The following is a 19,626-nucleotide window of genomic DNA, read 5'->3' as shown; positions in this document are numbered from 1 at the left end:
CTTCTTAACCCTTCTGGCTAGGCATTTAATTGTTCTGAACTGGAAGAGCCCTTACCCTCCTTCCCACACTTGCTGGATAAGAAATGTTCTTAATTTTAAGAAATTAGAGAAAAACTCTCTTCACCGATCTAACACTGTTTTCAATAAACTGTGGAAACCTCTTCATGAACATGTCCAAACTTTTTAGCTTGACCCCAACTTCCAGCTAGGTACTGGATACTTGTTTTGGTTAGCACGCCAGACCTGTATTTTCTGTATATAAGATTGCAGTAGTGTTTTTTACATACTCTTCAGTGTATTTGATTATTGTTACATGTTTTTGTTGTCCTTTGTTTTTTACCTTTTTATAATGTGTTTTTCATTCATTCATTCATTTTCTTTTCGGCTTAGTCCCTTTATTAGTCTGGGGTCGCCAAAGCGGAATGAACCGACATGTTTTACAATGTATAAATAAAACATTTTAAAAAGCTCTCAAAACAATATCAATAAAACAATATGAAATATTAATACGCAAGATATAAAAGAGATTTTTTTTATCTGAAGAAAAAGTTTTAATTCAACAAAATATTGCGATATAACAAAATCTGTAATAGCAATACTCTTACAGATTTTGTTATATTGAAATATTTTTTATAAATGTGCAAAGAAAAACAATGCAATTAAAAATTCTGCTAAAAAACACAGGCCTATATATGAAGTCAATATTCTGTTTGATCTGAATGTCAAGTTGAATTTTATATTTGTTATGAGGTTTGCAAAGGAAAAGCAGTCACAACATTATTTAACAGTCTTGCTCTTTCTCCATTTCATTCTACATTGTGTCAGCTTATTGAGGTAGGCAGACAATCCAACAGAGAGAGAGAGAGAGAAAGAGAGAGAGAGAGAGAGAGAGAGAGAGAGAGAGTTTGATGGTGGTCAGCAGTAAATCTTCACTGTGCTGCTCTCCAGGGTGCTGAAATGCTGCTGCTGAATGTGAGGGACATCATGGCATGTTCACAGTGACCTTCACAGACAAAGATGCGTGTCATCAATATATTACTACCTATAATGAACTAGTGTTTCACAGTGAAAATGAAAATTGCAGTTATTGCATGGAGAGAGAGAAAAAAATCCTCAGCGATGCATTTTCACTTGTCACAGCCGCACATTGTTTAGCACTAGAACAGAATGGATTTGTTTGCGTTTTGGTGTTCATCACTCTGCGTTACTGCGCGCGCTGGAAAGAAACTGAAGTGCATCAAGTAGGAAATTGAGTTAAGACTTAAAGCCTGAATTCCTGCCAAGTCTGTCAGTGCTTTGTATCTTCTTCAGTCAAGGTCCTTTCACATGTGTTAGTTACGTACACCGGGAACAGGAGGTGAGATACAGAAGCTGGAGAATCGTATACGGGCTGAAAGAAATGGCGCAACATGAACTGCAGAGCGCGCGAGGGGGCGCGAGGATAGGCTGGGATAAACTACACGCTCCTTGGGGGATGGCTGTCCTATATAATGTAGTGCATTTCATTAATTGAAGAAGATCAACCCGTGCTTTTACGGGAAAAGTGAATTAGTCAAGAGTCTTCTACCTCTCCCCACCCAAACCCCCTCTCCGTGACTCCCTCCACCCCTCTCACATACACGCGCGCGCACGGTCACGAGAAACGGAGGAAAGAAACTGCTGTGGATTAAAGAGCGAGGAATAAAACTGATGGAAGATTCTGCATAAACCTAAATGGATTTTAAGAAAGAAGGAACTGCTCGTATGGTGGCTTAAAGAAGCCTACTTTATCAACAAAAACCTACAGTGTGTGGCAAGCCAATTTTACTTTTATTCATTAAAACTATCTGTGATTTCGATTTTGCTTCACTATTCTGATATTTCCAGTCTGAGCAGGCAACACAAGAAAAGAGATGTGTAGAATCTTTTTTACTTTCGAAAATGCTTAGAATCGTTTTATCAAACAAAAGTAAAACTGATATTTTATTGTCATAAAATTTGCAACTTTAGATATTTAGTACTTTTTATTTATTGCTTTGCTGCTTATAGCTGAATATTTGACACTTGTACCAATTTAGGCATCACTATTTAACAATATCTTGTTAATAAAATAACATTTGCAAACAGTTTTAGGTAATATGGTTAGGTTGAGTTGTAAAATAGCCGAAACATGTTGTTTTAAATACAGAGAAAAGAAGAGAAGTGATGGGTCTTTAATTAGTTTGCACATTTTTACCAACTTTTACCAAATGCAAATCTTACATACATACGGATGTCATAAGACATCCACATAATATCATTTAGTGTTTACAGCAAAAAATAAATATTTCCAGATGAAATATTAAAAGTAACATTTTAAGGATTAGGGCACAGCTCATTCTAATTCATTGATTTGTTCATTCATTCATTCATTCATTTTCTTTTCGACTTAGTCCCTTTATTAATCTGGGGTCGCCACAGCAGAATGAACCGCCAACTTATCCAGCATATGTTTTACGCAGTGGATGTCCTTCCAGCTGCAACCCATCACTGGGAAACATCCACATACACTCATTTTCACACATACACTACAGAAAATTTAACTTCACCAATTTACCTGTACCGCATGTCTTTGGAATGTTGGGGAAACCAGAGCACCTGCAAACCCATGCCAACACGGTAAGAACATGCAAACTCCACACAGAAATGCTAATTGACCAAGCTGAGCCTCGAATTAGCCACCCTCTTACTTTGCAGTGACAGCGCTACCCACTGTGCCGCCCCATTAATTTAATTGATAATAATTATTATAGCCATTATGTAAACCATATTTTGATATTTTATTTCCACAAAACATTTTTGAAACATTAACCTATTTTGGGTGAAGAATAGTAGCTTCATCGACAATGACTAATATCAAATTTGTATTTTATTGTGCCCTATAGTTAAAGACTCTTTATTTGCATTTAATGGGACTTTTATGTCCTGTGGCAATATATAATCACTGTTCTCAGTTTAATTTGACATGGTCAATAAATGTCTATGACCTATACATTTATCAAATGTTGCTTTGAATTATATAAACAAGAAATGTTGACAACTGTACCAACAAATTCAGGACCGGCAGTAGAAGGAAGGCTGGGCGAAGGGTGGCTGGAATGAAGCCATATTTACATTTGCTCCTTAAATGAAATTCTCATGAGTTCTAACAAGAAAAATAAGACCAAAAAGCTAAGATTTTGTATGATGTAAATGAGACATTATTAATCAAACTGATAAAAGAATATTTGGTGGCTGAGTGACAGCTTCCACTGCCACTAAACACTTTACCCCTATAAGCAGTTTAGCATGGTTGCCTCACAACAAGAAGGTCACTGGTTGAAGTCTTGGAAAAACCTATTTTTGAGGAGTTTGCATGTTCTCCCTATGTCTGCTCAGATTTTCAGTTGCTTCTGTTTCCCTCACAGTCCAAAGTCCAGTATAGGTTAATTGGATCAACTTAAATTGGCCATAATGTCTGAACGGGAAAGTATGTGGGTGTTTCCCCAGCACTGAGTGCTTGTAATCTAAGGCATCTGCTGTGTGAACCATATGCCAGCATAATTGGCATTTCATTCCACTACGTAGACCCCTGATAATGCAGGCAATAAGCTGAAGGATAATGAGTGAGTAGGTTAATATTGAAAGCTAAATGTGAATAGAACAGGCAGTAATATAAATTGACCAATATTAGCATAATTAATAAGTGATTATATAAATGAAAGAAGCAGAACAGACCAAATCACCAGCTCCAGAATGATAATATGACACAAATTCATTCAACCTACTTCATCAAAAGTATAAATTACATCTTAAAATATAATCAAATAAAATAACACTAATTGTTTAATAAAAAACATTAGGCTATTTTTTTATTTTAATAAAAATATAAGGGAGCGCAGGGCACAAAGTAATGCGTGGTAAAATGTAACACTGAGTTTTAAGGTATTTGCTCAGTGTTAACCATGGCATGTCTCCAAGGTTTTTACCAGTGTCAGTAGATGTCTTCTTGACAATTATTGAAAAAGTTTGGTGAAATTTGGATGAGAAACACAGGAGAAACCATTTTTGCAGCATAAAAGTATTTTTATTACAGTTTTTTTATTTTAAATAAATCTGTGAAAGTGCGTTAATGAAATCTTATTTTGTTGTGACTACCGTCTTCTGTGCTAAAAGATGGAACCATTTTGAAAAAACTTGGTGTGTAAATAGTAATATTTTACTCCTCATTACTCATTTTTTGGCCAAAACCAAAAAGTGTTACTTTGTGCCCCCCTTTCCCTTATTAGCTCAGCAATGTTTTTAAACAAATGTATAAACAACATTTTAAACATATAAGTCCTTAAAACGTTTTTTTATATTTGCCTACCAACTCAAACCTGTGAGTTAAAAAATGTAAGTATGTAGCCTAAATGTTAAACCGGCTTGCCACATAGGCTACACTGTGACGACTACGGCAGATATGTAAAGCCGACTACACATTTCTTCAAATAAATCCTCGACGACGAATAGAAGGTCTACTAGACGTCAACTTCAAGACAGATATATCAGATAAGTAGCTGACCCGGGCACTGCTCGCTTCCGCAAGATATTTCTAACGGCGTCGGAGCGCGAAGGAGGAGAGAAGCATCAGCATCAGTAATCAGACTAGGACGCGCTCCCTCCCAACCGCACGGCTGAGGCGGATTCAACTGCAGCACTGGGGGGACGTATATCGCTGGATGTGGCTGAAGACCGAGTGCTGGGATAAGAGAGAGCTGCTCATTCTAACCCTATGCGCCTTATAAACACTTCCCAATCTGGCGGGTTCAGGGCTGAGGCAGGTGCAGCGGTGAGGGCGCATCCATGAGCGTCTTCTCCCGGGACGGCATGTTTTTAGTTTAACCGGATCGGGGAAGAGGAAAGGCGAGTTCGGAAGTTTTGATGCATATGATCACAACCACCATGATTTTTATGATCCTCGGTGCTTCAGTCGTCATGGTAAGTCCTCCAAGCACTTCACAATTGAGCATTTCAGTCATTTTTTTTTTCAAAGTGAAATCGGGGCTTAACGAGTGTGCGGACCGCTGAAAGTCCATTTAAAAATCTCATTAAGACCAGCACAACCGTACTTTGTGTGTATTAGTGGCTGATGTGGAAATGTAATGTGTATTTTCCCCTGCAGTGGTCACAGTACCAGGTCATGTAGCGGTTGCTGTGTTCCAATACTGCTTGTCATGTCCCGGTTGACTCGAATGGTTCTTTGCAGGCGATAGCGTGTTTAATGGACATGAACGCACTCCTGGACCGCTTTCACAACTACATCTTACCGCATTTACGAGGAGAGGACCGCGTCTGTCATTGCAACTGTGGAAGGTAAAACAACAAGCCAAACGTTAATAATGAATTGAATTCTAGCTCGAGAGCCAGAAATTGACAGCTCTTACTAACAGCTTCTTAGGCCTGAGCCATTCTCCAGCCCTTGCGAAACACTGTTTTTCTTCTCATCTCATTTTTTTCAATCGGAGATTGTCACATTACAGGCCTTATTTGTGTTTTCGTGGGGTTTATGTCATAATTTGGGCGTAATTCGTGTGGTTGATCACAGCTACTGAGCAGCTACTGTTGCTTTGCGTCGGTGTTTGAGTAGAAGAATTCTTCTTGATTTTTCGGCGTGTTTTTTCTTTCTGCGTATCAAGGTGTGATTTTTCTCAAAACACAACTGAAGATGTAGCTCTTTTTAGTGATCCTTGATATTAGTGAAATAAAATGTGATTTCAATACAGTAAAGTTAATCCATAAGAACAGTTCTGTCATGTTTAACCTGGAACCAAAAATTGGTTGGACAAAATATAAACACTTTCTCTTTATTTAATACAGATAGCTTATTTTGTATATTATACAAATGTTAACATTGACAGTTTTTCCTTTTATATTGAATAGTAGGCCTATTGGAGCCTGACTTTTGAGCAGTTTAAGATTAAACTGTTGATAACAAGTTGCTGAGGGTGGTGAATTGGGTCAGATCTTAATTGCTCTCAGTTAGAAGTGCATGTTTTAACACCCTACTCTTGATAGTCTCCGCCACATAAACTGAAGGTCTGCTTCACATGGCAGACAAAAATGGAAACGCTTCAGGAGTTTTAAAATCATCATTTGATTGGCTGATTGTCTTTTTTTAATGGTCCACCTAGAAATGAACAAAAGCCTTTATCATGATCAACCAACTGCTGGGTTAAAAAAGTATTAGTACTTTCTGGCATTGACTTTTTTCAAACACGACGCTACAGAAGATGAACTCTTCTTTAGAAGAGCCAGGTTGCTTCTTTAGGTTGTTTTACATGTCAGTCAGACAGCCATTTGGTCAGTGAAATCTGATGTGATTTGGCTACAGGAGACTATTGTTGCTAGAGAACTGATCATAATTTGTAACTGATATTAGGACATTTTTATAAGTCATCATTTGATTGGCTGATTGGCCATGTGTCACCTTTTCTAATGGTTCACCTAGAAACTAACCATTACGACACAACAGCTTTTATCATCAGCTAAATGCTGGGTTAAAGAAGAATTTGTACATTCTGGCATTGTCTTTATGGCATATACTTTTTTCATGCCCCTAAACACAACGCTTCAGACAATTAACTGTATTTGCTTGCTTTACATGTCAGTCAGACAGCCTATTGGTCAGTGAAATCTAATGTGATTTGGCTACAGGAGACTATACTGTTGCTGGAGAACTGATTATAATTTGTAACTGATAATAGGACATTTTTTAAGTCATCATTTGATTGGCTGATTGGCCATGTGTAATCTTTTCTAATGGTCCACCTAAACTAACCATTACGACACAACAGCCTTTATCATGATCAACTAAATGATGGGTTACACAAGTATTTGTACTTTCTGGCATTGGCTTTCTGGCATATACTTTTTCATGCCCCTAAACACAATGCAACAGAAGATTATCCCTGGTTGCTTTACATGTCAGTCAGACAGCCTTTTGGTCAGTGAAAGCTGATGTGATTTGAGACTGTATGGTTGCTGGAGAACTGATCAAAATATATAACTAATAACACTACATGTTATGCAAATTAAGTTAAGGCATAAAATCTAATTTTACTAACACATGAGTCATGACTCGTGTGTGAATAAGGACCACCTTGACCATATGCTTGTGTCAGTTAATGTATTAATTAGCACTTTGGGGGTAAGTTTCCACTAATGAATTAATATTTAAATCTAAGTTCTTGATTAGTGTTTGCGTTAATACTCATCATTAGTTCACATTAAAGTAAGATTTCATTTATTAAATTATTATTTAGGGTAATCTGTTACAGTGTAACTCGATCTTTTGTTTCCAAACATAGAGTATATTCTGTGTCATAAATCAGGACCAAGAGCATTATAAATGGGTCATGGTCAGTAAAAAGTTTCTCAGTGGCCTGATATTTGATAAAACAAGGAACAAAACTCTAATGTAAATCATTTCTTTCATCCATGAAACACTATTATGATTTCTATTAACCATCATTTTATTTGAATTCTTCAAGTGTGTTTGTGGTATATAAATGTATGATCAAAGTGTTAATGTGTTCGCTTAACATCTACATGTGTATTTTAAATAACAAACTTTGATTGAATACAAATACTTATGCTGATGTAAAGTCCATTAGCACAACAGATTTTAAACTGACAATAACAATGTTATACTAAAAGTAAAATAGAAAAGAAGATACTATAACTGTATCAACACAACTATAATGATAAGCAACACAGAGGGACAACAATGTTATTGTTAATTCACTTTTAGATTTTTTTTTCTGAGCTAATAAATGACAAAACATTACCAGCCAATCAGAATCCATCCTGCTTCGACTAGCTTGAGCAATAAAAGTGCCAGAAGACAAAACTTCAGCACTCCAGACCTATATCATCCACTGGTGTGCACACTAATAAAGTAAAAAAAATTTTATACATAGTCATCATTCTTGGTGTGAATTGACCTTTACTTCCTGCTTTAAAAAAAAAAAAAGTAGCAGTTGTTCATTACGTTTATAACGTGACCCTGGACCACAAGACAGGTGTATTTTTGACAATAGCTAAAACATACTCTGAACGGGTCAAGATGGTAGATTTTTTATTTTTTTTGGCAAAAAATCATTAGAATATTACGTAAAAAATTTGTACATTTCCTACTGTAAATATATCAAAACTTAATTTTTGATTAGTAATTAGTAGGGCCAGACAGAATCTGCAGACATATTTTGCTATTTCTGTAGAGAATTTTGTAGATTCGAGCAAAATTATTTTGGGAGTATCATAACTATAAACTATATGTATTTAAAAAGTAATAGCTTTTTAACTTTTATTCAATGTTTTCAATGCAAATCCATCTAGATCCACTTATTTGGTAAACAAAGAAAGTCACTCATATAATATAACTTCTAAAAAACTATTATAAATAAATCAAATGAACACTTTCATTCATTCATTCGTTCATTCATTCATTTTTTTTTCCGGTTTAGTCCCTTTATTAATCAGGGGTCACCACAGTGGATTGAACCCCCTGAACACTTTTATATTAGTCAATATTATTACTGAAATTAATTTTAAAACTGAATAAATATAAATGTACACACATAAACAGACTCAATGGCCCAGATTCCATGTGGGCCTAGTTATTAGTAAACACTTAATTTAGAAAACTTTAATGGTGATTTTGTCAGTATCTAGATTTTTCTTTGTAAACTCCGAATCCAGATTTTCAAATAGGTGTATTTGGATTATGTATCTGTATTAGGGCTGCACGATATTGGAAAAATCTGACATTGCGATGTTTTGCTTTTCTGCAATATGTATTGCCGTATGAATACAATTTCACCAGTTGACTTAATTAGCTCTGTTTGGTAAGAATTCAGGTACAGAAATCGAATATTCAAAGGTAAACTTGCACTGCATATGTCTTCGTTGTATAAATAATTCAATTAAATATTTTTTATTAACGTCACAGGCCATTAAAACATATGCAAATAATACATTTTTGCTCTATTATAGTAAAAGCTCCTATGACTTCATGTTCTGAACTGCATTACCTGGTCAAATATTATCCCAATTTAACATTGCCGATCCTGCAATGTGATTATTTCAGATGCACACGTTGCGACATCAATGCTAAAACGATATATTGTGCAGTCCTAACCTTCAAACCTTCAAATCTGAGGATTGAGATTGTGTTAGGTGAGTTAGTAAACAATCAATTAACAATTATATACATCATATTTTTTTACATAAAAACCAAAGAAAGGTGTGCATCTGTACATAATTCAGTTCAATATTAAGTATTTGCCCATTAAACATCCACAGTGCAAAGAAAAAGTTAATAGGGCATAATCTGCAACAGCCTTGTTCCAAACCATATGTTCACTGCGTTTACATGCTCCAAGACAACAACCCCAGCTTGACTTAGCTCAGTTGGAACCAAGTATCAGTATAGAAATGTCCTGCTGAGAGTGTTATTAAAGCAAATGTTGGTGTAATTGACATAATAGATCCTCATTGTCTCTCTCTCCACATTTATTGTAAACTTTCCTACACTTCCATGTGAAATGTTCATGTCTCAGCTAATTGCAAACCTCTAAACTGTTTTCCTCTTTTTGCCTTAGGCATCATGTTCACTACGTAATTCCATACGATGGAGACCATTCGCTCGTGGACTCATCCGAGAATTACTTTGTGAGTGACAGTGTGACCAAACAGGAGATGGACCTCATGCTGGGGCTGTTGCTGGGCTTCTGTATCAGCTGGCTGTTGTTGTGGCTGGATGGAGCTTTGCACTGTGCTGTGAGGGCCTGGAGAGCCAGTCGCTATTATGGTGAGTGGGAAGAACATTGTAACCAAGAGTATATGGAGAGCATATATGTGGATAGAGGACAGCGCATTTGCTTGTAGGAACTGCTATGCGGCTACTGACAATTATTAGTGTTTACGGATTGATTTTTATGCATGAATCAAGCTTTCTTCCTTCATGTGAGTTTAAGTTATGGACAAAAGTGCTTTTTGTTTATTTGTTGCCATTATATATCTGACCCAGGACCACAAAACCAGTCATAATTTTTTTTTTTTTTTTTGAAGTTTTATACATCACCTGAAAGTTTTCTATTGATTCATACTTTGTAACAGGGTGTCCGCAGGGTTTTAAAAAGTATTATAAGATGATGAATCAATTTAGAGAAATTTAAGGCCCTAAAAAATATTTTAAAAGTCTTAAATGCTATTTTGCAAGGTATTAAATTTTATATCATTTTTGATTATGCAATGTATGCTTGTATACTAAAGTTTGCCTGAATTAAACCTGCAAATATCAGGATGCTGTGTAGTTCATGAATTCAATACTAGATTTGGCATCATGCTGTTTTGTTTACTGCAGTAATCAAGGCAAAACCATTTTTTCTGCATTTCTGTAGGTGCTAACCTGCTGAATTAAATAGATTTAATAGATTTGTATTCAGTATATAAATATTTTTTTTTAGTTTTGGATTAGTTTACATTATTATATTTATTTAGTAAATATACTGTAAGTTAAAATCTTGCCAGTGTTTCTGGTTGAAAAGTGGTTATAAGGTCTTAAAATGTATGAAAAGAGTTTTAAAAAAGGTCTTAAATGCTATTGAATTTCACTCTCTGATTCCTGTATATACTCTTGAATAAATCTTGAATCTGAAGGGTTTAAATTGTAAATGAAATGGAAATGGAAATCACCTTTAAAGTTTTCTAAATGAAGTGCTTAGTAATGCGCATTATCAGAAATTAGGGTTTGATACATTTACTGTAGGTTACAAAATACCTTTGTGGAACTTGATTTTTACTTAATATTCAAATGATTTTTAGCATAAAAATGTATAATGTTGACCCATTCAGTGTGTTTTTGACTATTGTCAAAAATATACCCATGCAATACAAAATGTTGCATTAAGTTTAAGGTTATATAAGGCAATGATAGGTTTTGTGGTCCTCCAGGGTCACACACCACACATATATATATATATATATATAATTTTTTTTTTTTACGTGACAATTTTGATATTGAACATGATTAAGTGTTATTGCTAAAAAAAGGCATGTTTTATGTGCAAGATTTAAATGGGTACTAAACCTGGTTACTGTATCTTAAAAGAATTTACGTTAAATATTTTACTGTGATGAGCAAGTGCCTTAGTGACATTTTGAACCTAGTTTAAAATATGTTAGTTAGCTTTGTCTCAATATTAAAACTAAATATTAAAAACTAAAACTAAATTTGAATATTTTAGTAATCATGAAAGTGGTGTTTAAAAGTATGCCATGCTAGAGCAGATCATTTCATTAAGTAAACAGTTGGTGTCGTAAAGTGATCATTTACCTGCATTTGTATAGGATTAAATTCTTATACGTTTCTAAAAACGTCTTTAAAAATGTGTCCCACTGTATTGGCTTTTATGTTAATAAACATATTTTTTCCCAAACTTTTTTTCCAAAATTCAATTTTCTTTCCCCAAACATTTACACATCAACATTTTTCATTTTCATCAGCTGTCGGCGCTCCCCTTCTGCCCTGTTATTATCACCCTGGTAATGAATGCATTAAGATGGAGACTGTGGCTGCAGGAATTAACAGCAGGTTTTCAGTCAATGTAACGGAATCACAGGCAATGCAGCAGTTGTTCATAACAGTTTGTGGTCTTTTAAGGGCAAAGAGGTACATGAGCTGTGGCGGAATATGTAAATAGCACTTTAAAAGGGGATGCTTGTGATTATTGTGTTCATCAAATGGACTGGTCAAGGAGACTAAAATATTTTTAAAAAAGAAAAAAAAACGAAACTTGGAAGAACAAAAATACATTAAACAAAATAGATTATAAAGTGCCACCAACATGTAATTTAGTAATTAAGCTCTCCTCATCAGCTGCTGATTAGCTTGTTAGAGCTTATTCTGTGATAGTCAATGACTGTAAATTATCCTGCTTCTTACCACATAAACACATGAATCCGTAGGATATTTGATTTTACAATTATTGTTATATCTTGACTGTCCTATCTTGAAGCTTGCACTAAGAAAAGAAAAGCTCTGTTACAGTGTGCAGAAACAATAAGTTGCATTTATAATACAATAATATTGAAACTAAAAAGGTTACAACAATCGAAAACCAAGAGAAAGACGGTGTTGCTTTGACTTTGTATGAAATAATTTTTTTTATTGTAGTGGTGTGAGAGACATGACAGCAGTTTTCAGTTGCAAAGGAGTTCACTGAATGAAAAAATTTATTGATTGACCAATCAGTATCTCATATTCCAGAATACCATGTATTAATATACATTTTAAAGGTATATTTTGCCAAACTCTGTCATCATTCACTCAACTTCATGTCATGTCATTTCATTTCAAGACTTTGGGTAATCTTCAAAACATAAATTTAGTTTTTAAATAACTATTTTTTTTTCTGGCCCTCTAACAAAGAATCTGTTAATCAATAATTAGAAGATCCAAAAAGGTCTGTGTAGTTGTAGTAAAATTAATCCATAAGAATCAAGGGGTTTTTATAACTTTTATATGGATAATAAAGGTTAATACAGTAAATATGGATTTATAAAACTTTTTTCAGAATTAATATATGATTCATTGTTCAAACTTTGAAGGAATTTTTGTTGAGGCTATGCCATGAGTGTAGAATAGGGTTTTCCAAAATAACCAAAACACTTTGAACACAAAGAAAAAATACACTACATCATTTGTCTCTTCCACTGTTCTGGTTGATCTTAATCCCTTCTTCTTACAGCCTCTTCTACATTTCACTGACTTTAGTGTTTTTTAGACATTATTTGGTCACCAAGAATTTTCTAGAGTTTTCAATCAAGTTTAGATGAGGGCTCTGGGGTGGCCATTTCATTATGGTCACAATGTTTTCAATTTCAAGGAACTGATTTCCCCAGTTTGCTTTATGTCAGAATCTCATTAACCTGCATAAAATCCCTGGCTTTTGAGTGATTAAGAGGCCAAACCCTTGCTGCAGAAGTGTTTCTGCAAACACTTCTCTACATACACATGAATTCAGTTTTCCACAGTTTCCCATTGAACCCAAGAAAATTAAAACTTTTAAATTAAAATGATTTAGCAGTTCTCTATCCACACAACATGCTCAGCAAAGGTTAGTCTTGTCTTTTGTTTTTTTCTGTTAATGAGAGGTTTGATCCCTGCTACAACACTGTGCTTTCAAACCAAATCCTTTTAAATGCATGCTGGGATACAGAGCCTTATCATGTTCATTGCTGAATTGGTGAACAATTCCAGCTTCATCGTTGAACCGATAGATCATTGATTCTCCACATGAGTCTTTCCATCTTTTGTGGACGACCAGCTTTTTGGGGTTCACTTGAATGATATAGCAACATTGTAAAGATGCAATATTCTAGAAATCAATAATAAAGGCCAGCTTTTTTGTAATTGCTGAAAGAATCGTCCCTTTTGCCGACATCTGGAAAATACTGTGCTTCATGTATCTAAAAAAGTGACTGAAAATATGTGCTCTTTTGCACCTCTTAGTATAACTTCAAATATGACTAAACACGACCATACATTCAGCACATAACATAAGCTCGATGTACAAGAACCAGTAAATTACATATTATATGTGAATATATATATATATATATATATATATATATATATATATATATATATATATATATATATATATATATATATATATATATATATATATATATATATAAACCAATTTCCCAGAGATGGGTTGCGGCTGGAAGGGCATCCGCTGCGTAAAAACTTGCTGGATAAGTTGGCGGTTCATTCCACTGTGGTGACGCCGGATTAATAAAGGGTCTAAGCTGACAAGAAAATGAATGAATTTTTTTTTTTTAATTCAAAATTAAGATTAAGCAACATTTTTGGAACTACGTAAGAGTGAGAGAAAAAATAAAGAGAAATTTTTTATCTTTTGGTTGAACTATCCTTCAGCATCCAAAGGGGAATATATATATTCTAACTGTGATTATAGCATTAAGGAAAACAACATCCTTATATGAATCTAGTTCCAGCACAAAATGGTTTCTCCATATGATATGACTTGCTGAAAAAATACTGGGGATGCCCCTCTTGTAAACCACACCACAGCTGTGAAATTGTGACGTTGATGGCAGGTCAGCCTCATTTAGCCTCACAAAGACAGGGAGTGAAGGTGAGGCTGATGGAAAGGAAGGAGGAAGGGAGATGCTGTCATGCCCCGCCCCCACCCGCACACACACAGACTTGCACCCTTGTACTGTGCAAGTGCTATAAATAGACAAAGAGCAGCTGGATAGAGAAGGCAAGTTGGCCAGACGTAAGCATGCAGTCATACTCATACATGCACACACATACAATACACGCACTGTGAATTGAGACAATCATGAATTTTAGCTCTCGTTCCTTATTTTAGCATGACATTTTTGTACAGTGTTTATTAATGTGTTCAGCTGTGACATTTGATCATTTATTTAATTTGTTGGAGTAAAAATATGATTATATTTTGTATTAAATATAATATTTTTACATTTTATAATCTATATATCTATTATAATAATTTGTCTAGAGATGTTTTATTTATTATTACGCTTACAGTCAATAAAAACCTGAAAATGATGTAAGAATAGTTAAAAATAAAGTAAAATATATATATATAAAAATAACCTTAATATTCAGCTCTTTTTTGTACTCTTCCTTCTATTCCTTTGGCCCATATATATGGCTTTAAAAACCCTTATTCACCGTCTTCCTCTGTGTACCCTTCACCACAGTCCTAGTGGATGGCAGACCCATGAAAGGCTATAAATAACCCCCGCTCCCTTTAACACACACACACTGACACACTTCCAGCAGGGCTAGTTGTCTGAGGGACTCTCTGTGGTTTCGCTATACCTCCACGTCTGCACCCACATGCTGTTTCCATTAACACATTGAGCAGACATGCTGCTTCATTGTAAGATATACATTTTCTTAACCATCTCATTAGCGTAGTCATTAAGAAATGTATGGATCTCCGTCGTTCGACCACTGCTAATGGGTTTTTCTCTCACAGACACCCCTTCCTGGTCGTGGTTGCCACAGTTTTGCAACCTTCGGGACCTGCGTAGACGTGCACAGCTTCGGCAACTGGAGGACTCCAGCGGAAACATGGTGCACATCAAGCAAAAGCTTTATCACAATGGTCACCCAAGTCCCCGTCACCTCTGACTTTACCGGCAGTTTCCACAAAACTGCTCCCATTACCAGCTGCTGCCTCAGAGACCCACTTTAATTGTTCCACTACATCTTTTAGACCTTCGAAAACCACTTGAGTATTTGCCAAAAGAAGAAAGAAGATTCTTGTTGCCATTATGCTGATCCGTGTCAATGTTCGCCATGTTTGGCGGGCGATTTAGAAAGGTTTTTCTCTGTACAGGCATTTTATTTTCAATTGCTGAATCTAGGCATGCACTTTTAGAATGGGGGAGGATGCAAGAAATGATTTTGTGAGACATTTTGAGCCAATCCATGTTTTTTTCCCTTGTTTCCCCCCCACCCACCTTTTTTAGCTTTTCCATCAGGACTTTTTGGGAGGGGGGTGATTAGCGGGTGGGGTGGGAGGTGGGTGGTCATGGTTTTGTGATGGTATAGTTAGAGATTAATGCTCATGTAAATAGTTATACATATTGTTTACGGGATTTAAAAGGTTAGTTCAACTCAAAAATGAAAATTCGGTCAGTTTACTCACTCTGATGTCATTCCAAACACACGACATAAGAAAGAGAGACTTCTGCACTGTTCATGCAAAACAACTGTGAAGAATCAAAAGAAATCCATATGAATTTAGCATTGAATCCAAGTCTTCTAATACGTGGACAACATTTACAGCATTCAGATTTAGGGCTCTATTTTAACGATCTGGGTGCAAAGTCTAAAGCTCATGGCGCAAAAGCATTAAGGCTGTGTCTGAATCCACTTTTGCTATTTTGAGGAGGAACAAAATACTCTTTAAACCCGGCGCATGGTCTAACAGGGTTGTGTTTATTCTCTTAATGAGTTATTGGGGTCTTTTGAGTATAATCTACATTAAACCAATCAGAGTCTCATCTCTCATTCCCTTTAAGAGTCAGTTGCTTCACACCATGGCGCATTTGCTATCTATAACTGGAGTTTGTAAGTAGAAAAACATTAGTGAGAAAACTATGCTGTGAGATTAATAGACCATCTGCGTAAGGATAAAGAATCAGCCTCCTGCATTCAGCCTCTTTACTTTCGCTTTCTCTTTACTTTTACTCTTTACTCCTTTACTTTCGTGGATAAGGAATCGGTGTAAACTCACTCCACTGAAGACATCCATTAACCTACATATTTAATTTTGTTTGTTAAGCGCAAAGATTTGTGTCAAAACTGTTTCTAAATTCAGCTCTAATTTCCAGCAAACGAATAAATGAACAATAATAACGACGTGTGGTCAAAAAAGTTTAATCTAAACACTTGTCCTATTCTTATGCCCCATATGGTGATGCATGCATGTCCAAAACTTGACAAACGGACAAACTTTTTTTCAAATAATAAATAATACTACTTATAATAATAACATTATACAAATGCAAATTGTCATGAATAAATGTAAAAAGCCCCTCGAAATGTGGCATGAAGGCAGTGTTTTTTATAATTATGTAGAAAATAATTTTTGTAACATTTGAATCCTTTAATTTTTTTTCATATGTAAAGATATTTGTTTGTTGCTGTACATCCTGTGTGTATTAAGCAGTGTGTAAAGATTTTAACCCGCATAACCAAAGTGCTCTGCGCTGGACTTTAGACCTGCTTTTAGATGGTCAATGGGGCAGTCTATTTCAGTTCTTCAAAATAGCAACACGTCAACAATGCGCCTTAACACACCTCTATTTTAGACCAGCATGCTCATGAGTCCACAAAGTGGTGCAAATGGATGTGATATTTAAACAATGTGGTGCAAAACGTGAAAATTAGGGTTGCGGCGATCTGAATAGCAGCAAATTGTGCCAAACACGTGTTACGCCTTATTGTACCGGGTGTATGATAGGGCCCTTAGTCATAGAACCATAAACATGCCTGCTTGACATGTGAGAACCAATGATTCTCATGTGTCACATGGCATGCTTGAACTTCTAAGAACCAATGAGGTTTGTTCACACACATCAAGCAAATATAGTTAAGACAAAGATTACAATAATACAATAGTTGTGTACTAGTTCGCATAATTATGTACTATTTTGCATTGAAAATTAAAAAAAAAAAAAAGTATTTTGTTTGAAATGTTGAGCACTTCATGCACTCGATTGTCAAAGATTTAGTTACATAATTGAGGTTTAAATGACAAAATAACCTTATAAAATTCATACGCTGGATGGTTGAGTGTATAAGCTCATATTGTAAAGTGCATTATTTTAAAACACAGCTACAGATGGTCCACTTTGAAAAGAAGAGTATTGTGGAATAAGTTCTGCTCTTAAAGTAAAATAAGTAAGTAAAATTAAGTAAAGTATTTAGCTTCCAATTGTGTTTTTCACCAACTTTAAATTATCAATTACATATTTTAAGTGGGCAGGCATTTGTTGTTTCATCTTTCTTTCTTAGTCACTTTTTAAACTGACAATCATCTTGTCACATTTAACGTCTTCCACATTTTAGTTTATTTAATTTTCCTGCCATATTGGAGATGCAGTGCAATGTTATTCTGACGTTTGAAGGTCTTTCATGTGGATAAATCTGCTTAGTTCGCCCCAAAATTAAAATTCTGTCATCATTTATTGTACTGATCCTCCTCTCGTTCCAAACCTGATTTTGAACACCAAAAGAAGATATTTTTAAGAATACTGGAAACTGAGAGCTATTGACTTCCATTGTATTTGTTTACTTTGGCTGCCAATGGCTTTCAGGAATTCTTAATGGTTTGGAACCTTCTTGAGGGTGAGACATTTTCATGTTTGGGCAAAACTCTCTCTCTCTTTTATGGTGTGTTCCAAAAAACCTATTTTTAAAAGTTCACAGCGTTGTTGACAATGACATTAACTCAATATTTCTCATCAGAATAGAAATTAATTATTAATTATAATCCTTTTCTCTGTCTCGTTTATTCACCATGTCTGTCTTTTTATATTTATTTATTTATTTATTTTTTATTCATGCTTGTTATTGCAATAGAATCTTCATCCAACACACTGTATTGTGGAGAATACTAGCCCTTAGTGTGCACAGATTCAAATATATGGCAGTTTATCAAAGAGTGTTTTAAGATTTCCCCATTCAAGATAGGACTTGGTATAAAACAGCTGCACAGAAGTATTGCAAATATGGCTGCCAAGTGAACAGACTTTCCTTCAAATGTTGCTTGGTTGAGCTTCTGTTTATGTTCATTGATCAATGTTTATTTGTGAATCCCAGCTCGAGTTTAATCTGTTCATCATATTAAGCAATCGTGTCTCTTGAATTAAGCCACTTGATTCATATGGATTTATTCTTGGATCTCTTTGCAAATGTTTGGGCGAACAGACTTTCCTAAAAAAGTATCTTCATTTGTGTTTAAAGATGAACATGAAGGTGAACAAATGGTGACAGGATTTCTAATGTGAATTGAACTAATCTTTTAAGCAAACACAGGGGCGGAGGTTCTTAGAGAAGACGAGTATAAAAAGACAGAGAAAAAACATAAAGAGGAAAGAGTATTGAATGCAGATGAGATATGTGAACTTTTTGGATGGATGATAAAGAGATCGACTAGCTTTGTTACTACGTGAAATAATTGAATGTATTAATTTTATCTGTAAATAAAGGAGAGTGCGGGAAGGTTGAAATGAGTCAGGGCTCTTTTTGTTGTTTTGAACGTCATCCTTCATTTGTGAGAGAATCACTAGCACTTGCCTTGTCTTCCCTACACTGTGTCTGATAATCCTTCCAGGTGTGCTTTTAAAACTATACTCCATTCTCAAACAAGAACAACCAGCCTGCCAGCACAGAGAGCCCTGACCCAATTTTCTCTTCCTCTTTATGTCCAGACATTGCTGTTGTGAAGATAAAATGTCTGTTTTATTAAAAGTGCCATTGAAGCACAACAGTGACCCCTAGTTTCGGAATGTGTCATTTCTGCTACTGAAGGTACGGATGGAGCAATTCACACTCTACACTTTACTTTAAAGGGCACCTATGATGAAAATCATCTTTTGTAAGCTGTTTGGACTGTGTGTAGGTATAATGTGTCCACAGTCATACTGGGATAAACACAGTAAGTCTCTTTTTTTAATTTCCTGACATTAAATTAGGATCCAAAACCCTCCCCTTTTGAGACCGACCCCAACATGATGTGGGAGTGTGGTTTCCCACCCACCGAATTGATTGACAGCCATGTATTAACATGTCTCCATAGTAATGCGTATAATCATATCAACAAGACAGGACGTGCGCAAAGCAATGGGTTTAAAAGATCTGCTCAGCTCGCTGTGATCATCAGTCATCATCAAATGTGATCAGGAATGAGTTTTACAAATTGAAAACGTTTTTAAAACAGTGCATATTTGTAATAAATTACAGCATTTTATCATTGTTATGTATTTGTGTTTTTTGTGCTCTGT

General features: G+C 35.3%; 1 protein-coding gene across 2 annotated transcripts; it reads left to right on the top strand.

The window, feature by feature from the left end:
* Positions 1 to 4,427: 4,427 nt before the first annotated feature.
* On the top strand, positions 4,428 to 19,116 carry tmem240a (transmembrane protein 240a). Of its 2 annotated transcripts, none has more exons than XM_021473689.3 (4): positions 4,428 to 4,977; positions 5,246 to 5,352; positions 9,642 to 9,850; positions 15,087 to 19,116. In XM_021473689.3, exons 1-4 carry the CDS (start codon positions 4,921 to 4,923, stop codon positions 15,239 to 15,241), a joined length of 528 nt encoding a protein of 175 aa, XP_021329364.1. In that variant the 5' UTR covers positions 4,428 to 4,920; the 3' UTR covers positions 15,242 to 19,116. The 2 variants fall into 2 exon arrangements, with proteins under 2 accessions (XP_021329364.1, XP_073795101.1); XM_073939000.1 differs by having other exon boundaries at positions 5,162 to 5,352.
* Positions 19,117 to 19,626: the final 510 nt, after the last annotated feature.

The sequence above is a fragment of the Danio rerio genome, chromosome 23 (assembly GCF_049306965.1).
Source record: "Danio rerio strain Tuebingen ecotype United States chromosome 23, GRCz12tu, whole genome shotgun sequence".
Lineage (NCBI taxonomy): Eukaryota > Metazoa > Chordata > Actinopteri > Cypriniformes > Danionidae > Danio > Danio rerio.
The sequence above is the reverse complement of the archived record's forward strand: the minus strand, read 5'-3'. Positions and strand labels throughout refer to the sequence as shown.

Bases quoted from the DNA above. Each gene is read 5' to 3' on its own strand.
- tmem240a (XM_021473689.3), top strand. From the start codon at position 4,921: ATGCATATGATCACAACCACCATGATTTTTATGATCCTCGGTGCTTCA. The intron at 4,978-5,245 runs GTAAGTCCTCCA...GGTTCTTTGCAG, and splicing joins TCGGTGCTTCAGTCGTCATG to GCGATAGCGTGTTTAATGGA. The intron at 5,353-9,641 runs GTAAAACAACAA...TTTTTGCCTTAG, and splicing joins TGTCATTGCAACTGTGGAAG to GCATCATGTTCACTACGTAA.